An 8,519-nucleotide genomic window follows, 5' to 3' on the forward strand; every position below is an offset into this window, starting at 1 on the left:
CCTAATTGTGATAACAGCAGAGACAGATCCTTGCAAAATGCAACAAGTAGATAGATTTGCTTGTATTAATATTGGACTGACCAAACACACATCACTCCGTTACTATAAACTTAAAATGCTTATAAAATACAGAGGTAAATAAACAAGTTTGAGCACCCAAATTCCTTGCTTCGACCCACATGCATTCAATCTAATTGATGGTATAATTAATGGTTCTCTCAAACCACACACCCTCTTCAAGACAGTTCTCGTAGAAGCTAACCTGCCCACCGGCACGTATCGCCAATGCCGCCGTACTCCTTGTACCGTACATGCCCTGTATAAATCAAGTGAAGATTTCAAAGTTGTCGTATAATTTATTTTTTTTATATATTTGAAACTGGGGAATTTACCAGTGGGGTGTCCACTTCAACGAAGACGGAGCTAAGGCTGAACTCCCAGTCGAGATCACAAATGCCGGGTAATTTGCTTTTATCAGCTTTCACTTTGTCCTTCATAAGTTTCTCGACCATTTCCTTCACCATTACTTGGGTTTTACCATATTGGTTCAGCATTTGTTTGAAGCCTTTACCTAGCCGCTGAGCCTTAGGCCAGGGTGAGTCAAGCTTGGCATTTGAGAGCACGTGAAGGCCTGGAGAAACCTGTTGGATGGAAACAGGCTCCCCCATTGGCCTGTTGGAGATATAAACCATTGATTTGGAAGGAATATCAGCCACTATGAGGTTAAACCCATTGTATCGATGGGCATCGGCTGCCAGTTCGTGGGCAAATTCCATGGGGCTCTTCGTGCTCTGTTTTCAACAGCAACAATTGTTGTTAACTGTGAGCTAATTTGGTTCAACAAATGAAAGAAGAAATCATTTTTGTTTTACCTCCAAGAAAAGTAGAGGGAGATCGCCTCGGGTCTTGGCGTCGGGATGGGGATGAAGCTCCAACACATTGGTGAGAAATGCTACTCTGCCTTGCCTTGTGCATGCCAGCCATGTCCCTCCTCCAACTTCATCTCTTCCTCCCAGTATCTCCACACCATCGACGTCCCACCATGCCAATGCCTTTGTCGGCCTTCAATGCCATCCATAAATTAACAAGATATTCCAAGAAGAAGTAGTAGTAGTAGTAGTAGAAGAAGAAGATACCTGTTGCGGTATTCATCTCTGTTTTGTATCAGAAGAAGAGGATAGAGTGGATGAGCTTGCCAAATAAATGCGCCAATACACATGGTTCCAAGAGAATGAGAAGAGACTAGCAGATTAGGCAAGAAAATAATGCAATTTCTTCTTGTTCTTGCATGCATATTAATCAGGGTTGGACCGACTATATATCATGCAATTAATTACCCTTACCCTTTTTTTTATTTGATTGTTTTACAAAGACTGCTACTTCTACTCCTAATGGAAAATACTCTCTTTTTAATACGTATTAAATTGTGTTTGATTTTAAATTAGAATCTTGTAAGTGAAGTATTCTACCTTTTATTAATTCAACCAACTTTATTGGCTCATAAAAGATGTTCTTAGTGAAAATTGATATTAAAATGACATCAAGCAAAGAGTGAAGAGGAAGGAAGGAATAAGGATATGATTAATCAAACTCCATACTGCATGTCATTTAGAAGATGAAATCAGTAAGTAGATAAGAATTAGGGTATTATTACCTGTATAGTTACCCATTTTAGTGTGTTTCTGTCATTATCACTCAATTTTTGAAGTTTTACTTTTTATTATTAAACTCTCAAATTTCGCTCTTTTTTATCACTAAAATCATTGGCCTTACCCACGCCGACGACGGAGAATTTGATGGCATCAAGGGACCGGAGGGGTCAGGTTCTGATCGAAGCTGAGTGAGGAACTCAATGGCGATGGTGGAGAAGCACGACGGTGGCGAAATCGGCGTAAAATCGCGATAAGGTTCACGGTGGCGATGGTTTTTATCGAAGTATTCGAAGGTCGATTTACGACAACCGGAAGCTTTATACGATGAATGGTTTGAGGGGTTTTGTTTGGGTGGACGCCAGTCACAATGGTATCGGCGGAGCACAACACGATAGTCGGAGGACCACGGTTCGAGGCGGAGACGATGGGGGCTGGGAAAAATTTTGGGTTTAAGTTTCAACGGGAGAAGACGATCGGGGGGCTTTATATTTCACTGCCCAATAAAAATGGGATAATTCAGGTTCAAGTCCTGAATTTTCATAGATTTTAAAACCGAGCTACAACTTTTATAAATTTACAAATTGGTCCCTAATTTTTCCCTTGTTACTACCTTAATTCGATACTTAATATTAATAAATTTTTGCCCCTAAATTGGGGTGTGACAAAAATTTAAAATTAAAATTTTATTTTACAGAAAGGCATTCGGTAATAAAAATAGAATTAACCAAAACATAAATTTAGTAATAGACGGGTGACCAAATAGTTAGTTTACCCTAAATAAAAAGCATGTATGAGTTATGTTAAATAATAAGGAAGTCAAGTACTCAATAAAGTCTACAGAGTAAATCCGACTCCTACGGTACAACGAAAATAAAACATTAATTTCAATCATCAAATTAGCTATCATTTTCTATTTTTGTCTATCTAATGTGGAATTTAACAGCTTCCACAAAATTAAGAAACAAACGTGATAAGGAGGTCAAGTCAACTAAGTCTATGATGCAAGTCTCACTCCTATGGCATGACATGGCCATCCAATTAAAAGCAAAGAAAATAAAATTTAAAATTTATTGGATATTTATTTTCAAAATTCTTAAATATTAAGAAAATAAAGTTAATAAAAAAATTAAGTATTCAACGAACTCTATTGAGTAAATCTAACTCCCACGACACGATAAAAATAAAACATCAATTTCAACCATCAAATTAGATACTCTTTTTCTAATTTTGTCTATCTAATGTGGAATTTAATAACCACCACAAACTTATGAAATAAACATGATAAAGGAGGTCAAGTCAACTAAGTCTACGGAGTAAGTCTCACTCCTACGTCTAGGGCAGTAAATGATACGAGACAGATCGCGAGCTACTCGAGATCGACTCGATCAAGACTCGATAAATACTCGGATCGAATGGACTCGACTCGAGCTCGAGCTCGACTCGAGTTCTTAATGAGCCGAAACGAGCTACTCGATATTCGACTCGAAAAGCTTGTGAGCAGCTCGAAAAAATGTTATATTATAATTTTAGATTTTTTAAAATTACATTATAAAAAATTTATTAAAAATACATTATTGATAATTATAAAATTTTAAAAATATATTAAAAATTCTATAATACAACTACCCTCAATTTTTAATTTTTTTAATTAAGCAACCCAAATCCAGTTGTTACATTGTATATTAATAAAAGCTCATTTAATTAAGCACATGTTAGATTACACCCTAAACCTAAACCCTAAACTATAAACTTTAAACTATAAATCTTAAACCCTAAACCCTAAATCCAAACACTAAACCCTAAGCCTTAAATCCTAAACTCTAAATCTGATTATATGATATCATACTAAGAGAAAAATAAAAGCCAATTTAATTAAGCACATGTTAGATTGCATCCTAAACCCTAAACCGTAAACTCTAAACTCTAAACCATAAACCCTAAATCCCAAACCCTAAACTATAAGCCCTAAACCATAAACTCTAAGTTTTAAACCCTAAACCCTTAATCCGATTATATGATAGGGGTTAAGTTATGCGCATGAAGGTAACATACAAATTATGTAAAATGAAATTAATGAAATTAACAAGGGTTTATATGTAAATAAACTAATAAATCACACTTGGTCAAATCAATCAATAGGTCCATTATAAAAACAAATGGTGATCAAAACATAAAATAAAAATAAATTAACAACCCAAATCATAAAATTGTAAACCTTGGGCTTGAATACAAATATAACAGGTCCTAAAATGCTAATACTCCATTTCTAAAACACGGGCTTGAATACATGTCCACTGTCCACTGTCCACGTTTCTTTGGTTTTCTTTTTCTCTCTTCAACTCTCTGTTTTGTGTATATCCTCAAGCAAACAAGTGCATCCTACGAAAATGTAGGAAAATGTAGCGAAGGGTTCAAGACGCTCCAAAAATGGAGTACTTGGGCATCATACGATTTGGAAAATGGATTTGCGAAGGCATTTGTTCATTTGTTAGAGGGGTTTCAATTCATAGAGTTTACACCTCCCTGCTGTGACCTTCGCCACTTCAACCAACAAGAAAGCAAAACCAAAAGGAGATATACTAAAAATCAATAACCATTTTGTTTTAACAAGTATCCAATGTTCGAAAATCAGAGTCAATTAACACACCGAACCAAAAGTGAATGTCGGCCCGGATCGTCCAATTTCAACATCGATTTTCGAAGGTAAACTTGGATTAAAGTGCATCGTTTTGGCACTGCATCCATAGGTCTTTCGTTTCTCTACAAAGGATAATTACTGATGGAAATCAAATAAGTGCAGAGTACAAAATCATAAATCGAAAACAAAGTGGAAGAGGGAAGCGCTGCTCAGTGAATACGAACCAGAAAAAGGGGGGTTTAAAAACCAGAAAAAGGGGTTTTAAAAACCAAAAACCCATATCCCACATCGATGGTTCTTGGGGATTAAGGGGTAAAATAAGTTTATAAAAGGAGGATGGGTTATCAGCAAATAAAAGTTAACACGTGTAGTTGGAATCAAGCTTGAACCAAGCTTGATTCGAGCTTGATTCGAGCTTCAATCGAGTTTGATTCGAGTTTCAATTGAGCTTTTAGTCTTGAGCATTAATCGAGCTTGAGAATTTTTTTTTGAGTTCGAGCTTTTTCGAGTTCGAGTTGAGTTTTAGTAATATAATTCGAGTTCGAGCTGAGCTTAATAATTTTTAGCTCGCGAGTTTTCGAGTCGAGTTTAGTTTTATAGTTTTCGAGTTCGAGTTGAGTTCAGCAATATTCGAGCTCGACTTGGCTCGTTTACACCCCTACCTATGTCATAGTATGGTTAGAGGTAAATAAATCGAGCTTTAATAAATAAGATTATGTTCATATTTGTTTGTTTATTTTTAAATATATTCATGTTCGATTCGTGTTCGATTACTTTTTTAATATCATCTTTGTGTTCGTTTATTTATTTTTGAAGGTATTTGTATTCGTTTGTTTAGAGTTCGCAAACATGTTCGTTTAATGTTTGCGAATGTTGTTGTTCACGGTCATGTAGCGTTAACTAACATGTTCATTCCCAACCTAAAAATGGTAAAATTATGTCATTAGTGCTTAAACTCCTTGAGCTTCATTGTTTAAACTCTAAAATTTCATCATATATTCAATTTAGTCCCTACATTCACCAATATTCAAAATGTAAAAAATGAAAAGTAAACGAGCTTCTAAACAAGCTTGATTGTGAACATAAACAAACGAGTTGATAAACGAGCTTGTTTGTGAACATAAGCAAACTGGACACACCTCTATTCATGTTCGTTCATTTATTAAATGAACATAATAATTTTGGTTATACTCGTTCAGGAACGGAGCCAGAATTATATATTGACAGGGGCTGGAATATTAGACTATTTATGAAAATATAAAGACTTATTAGGTATTTAAACTCGAAATTCAGCATGAACCAAGCGATCTTAGTGATTAAGGGATTGTTGTTATCATTGAGATCCCGAGTTCAAGCACTGTGTATGTAGGGATGTGAGCGTTCATTGTAAAATAGTTGAAAGTCTTTGTACAAATACTACATTGTATTCACCTTAAATTTATAAAAAAAAAACTCAAAATTCACAAGACAAATTCTAATTTGTCTAATATTTAATCTTACAATTACCTAAATTATAATTAGACCAAAAATTTGAGAACACAGACTTATCATTCTTTAGTTCAACCCTTACTTGATTAAATATTTAATAATTTTTTATATTTTTAAATTTAAATATTTATTTTTACTTGAACCAAAATATTATTAAACGAAAATGATATCGAATATACAAATTTTAACAGGGGTCGGGGCCCCCTTGGGGCCTAAAGGAGTTCCGTCTCGGTACTCTTTGATTTAGCTTAACAAATGAATATAAACGAACGGTTCACAAATAGTTTAGCGAACACTCTTTTCATTTACACCCTTAGGCATGTCCATCCAATTAAGAGAAGAAAATAAATTTACATAAAAAATAAATTTTATTGAATATTTATTTTCGTAATTTTCAACCATTCCAAAAAAATTAATTTATTTAAAATTAATAATTTTAATGTTTAATATTTTAAGTATGTTTGGTAATCTAAAATTAAAAAATTATTTATTAAAACTTTTTGAATGAGAAAAATATTAAACTCTATATTGTGATGAATTCATCATCATTTAAAGTAGAAAATAACTTGGATATATGTATTAAAATTGTTCTATATTTTGGTTGTATTTTTGGGATTGGAGAGTCTTGTAAAGATTGAAGAAATTGGGGTTTTACGTGAAGATATTTTATTTGTGAAGATGAGAAACTCCATGGACATGATGAAAGTAGCTGTAATCCAGAAATCACCACTTTCTTCTCCTTCTCTCTTGGCTTCAACAATTCTTCAACCCACCCTTGAACAAACCAGGCAAATCCATGCTCTCATGGTCAAAACCCACTTCAATGATGCCAGCCTTAGCCCTTCAGCACAATTCAATCTCCTTATCACATCTTACACTAAAAACACCCAACCCTACAGTGCACTTGACATCTATGCTTATTTGAGAAGAACGGACTAAGAAGTTGATAACTTCATGGTCCCTGCTGTCCTCAAAGCTTGCAGTTTTGTTTCAATGTCCCAATGGGGAAAAGAAATACAAGGTGTCATAACCATTTTTAGAGTGAAACAATTTATTTATTGTTTTAAAAACAGTTACGACTTTAATTTTGAAAAATTTGGTATTTTGAATTGATTTGGATGAAAATTAGATAGAGTCGTCATCAACATTTGGGTTAGGTAGGCCGAATACCTAAAAACGTCTTTTAAAAATAATTTTAAGAAAAATCATTTTTAAGAAAAAAAGTAGTATGTGTTTACCAATGATTCGATTAAAACGGGTTCGGAAGTCAGTTACGCGTGGGGAATGATTAGCACCCCACAGCGCCCAAAATTGGTACTGTGTCGCTTACATATTGTCGTGATGGTGAAAAATATGAATTGAATATAAAATTAAATTATGATCTATTTATTGAATATTAATTTGCTTCGAATTATTTAATTAGGGAAAAATTTTTAACTCGAAAAGAAACCTCGAAATTAGCAATTCTCCACTGGGAAAACTATTTCGATTATTTCTTATCTATAAGAATATTCCCTCTTTGATAAAATGTGAATTGAATAGAAATTGAATATTGACATTTGGCATAAAATAAGTTGCTATTTAGAAACATGCATTGTATTGTTCAACATGAAATTAAATAAATTAATTAACTAAAACAAAACTCATTTATTTCAAGTCTCATTTCGTTCGAACGTCGTGTCGGATTGTACCACTTCGATCAAGTGATACTCTCCATGCCCGTTCTACAAATACGTGTTCTTGAAACAATTCGGATAACATTAATATCGATAACTAGATATTTTACAAATTAAAATAAATCGAATTGAATAAAATGGAATAAACATTAATAATATATATATATATATATATATGAACATACAAGGGTAAAAAAACAAATTTAATATATATATATATATATATATATATATATATATATATATATATATATATATATATATATATATATATATATATATATATATATATATATATATATATATATATATATATATATATATATATATATATATATATATGGGTATATGATATAACATGTATATGTAATGAAATAAAATAAAAATTAATTAGGACATGTGCCAATACATTTGAAACATAATATGTACATGAATATTATAACATGGGTTAATATGTAATCATGCAAACATGACATACAATAATGCAAATATCATAAGGTTAATAAACAAGTGACTAAACTGCATAAATTAAGAATACAGTATAAGAATCGTAAAATAAAGAATCAAAATCAATCAGTGACTATAATAAAATAAGAATCAAAATCAATGGCTGATTTTAAAATAAACAAAACAACATGCATGATGACCAAATTGAAACAAAATGAAATAGAGTGTCAATATCAGAATAATCAAAGAACATGAGCCTCTTGGTGACCATAATATAAAAACATGATAAAAACCTAGGTACCTAAATAGTAATTAACCCATAAATCTAGTGGCTAAAATGAATGTTAATAAAAATTGATAACCAAATCGAAAATTGACAAAGATACATCAATAACCAAATAAGGACAACAATGAACTAAAATGATATTAAGTAGTTCGAAATAAAATTAATTAATTTATCATTCGTGATTAAAATATAAGGCTTACAAAGCAATGGGATTAAGCGCACAATTATCCCAAAAAAGTAGAACACGCTGGCCAAGAGAGATGAAACGGTGTCGTTTTGCATGTTCCATACAAGCCTAAAATTAGGCCAAAAATAACATTCAGCCCTCATTT

General features: G+C 32.7%; 1 protein-coding gene and 1 non-coding gene across 2 annotated transcripts; both read right to left on the reverse strand.

Moving 5' to 3' along the window:
- Nucleotides 1–126: 126 nt before the first annotated feature.
- On the reverse strand, nucleotides 127–1,359 carry LOC120208896 (transport and Golgi organization 2 homolog). Its single transcript, XM_039208027.1, has 4 exons — nucleotides 1,137–1,359; nucleotides 873–1,062; nucleotides 393–791; nucleotides 127–316 (listed from the first exon to the last, which is right to left on the reverse strand). Exons 1-4 carry the CDS (start codon nucleotides 1,292–1,294, stop codon nucleotides 191–193), a joined length of 873 nt encoding a protein of 290 aa, XP_039063958.1. The 5' UTR covers nucleotides 1,295–1,359; the 3' UTR covers nucleotides 127–190.
- Nucleotides 1,360–4,045: 2,686 nt separating this feature from the next.
- On the reverse strand, nucleotides 4,046–4,193 carry LOC120208899. Its single transcript, XR_005524358.1, has one exon. It is a non-coding gene; the product is annotated as a small nucleolar RNA snoR145 (small nucleolar RNA).
- Nucleotides 4,194–8,519: the final 4,326 nt, after the last annotated feature.

The sequence above is a fragment of the Hibiscus syriacus genome, unplaced genomic scaffold, assembly GCF_006381635.1.
Source record: "Hibiscus syriacus cultivar Baekdansim isolate YM2019G1 unplaced genomic scaffold, ASM638163v2 tig00017792_pilon, whole genome shotgun sequence".
Taxonomy (NCBI): Eukaryota; Viridiplantae; Streptophyta; class Magnoliopsida; order Malvales; family Malvaceae; genus Hibiscus; species Hibiscus syriacus.

Excerpts from the sequence above, each read along its gene's own strand:
- LOC120208896 (XM_039208027.1), bottom strand. The coding sequence starts at position 1,294 with ATGCATGCAAGAACAAGAAGAAATTGCATTATTTTCTTGCCTAATCTG. Across the intron at positions 1,063-1,136 it reads AGAGATGAATACCGCAACAG|GCCGACAAAGGCATTGGCAT; the intron begins GTATCTTCTTCT and ends ATGGCATTGAAG. Across the intron at positions 317-392 it reads TTGAAGTGGACACCCCACTG|GGCATGTACGGTACAAGGAG; the intron begins GTAAATTCCCCA and ends TGATTTATACAG.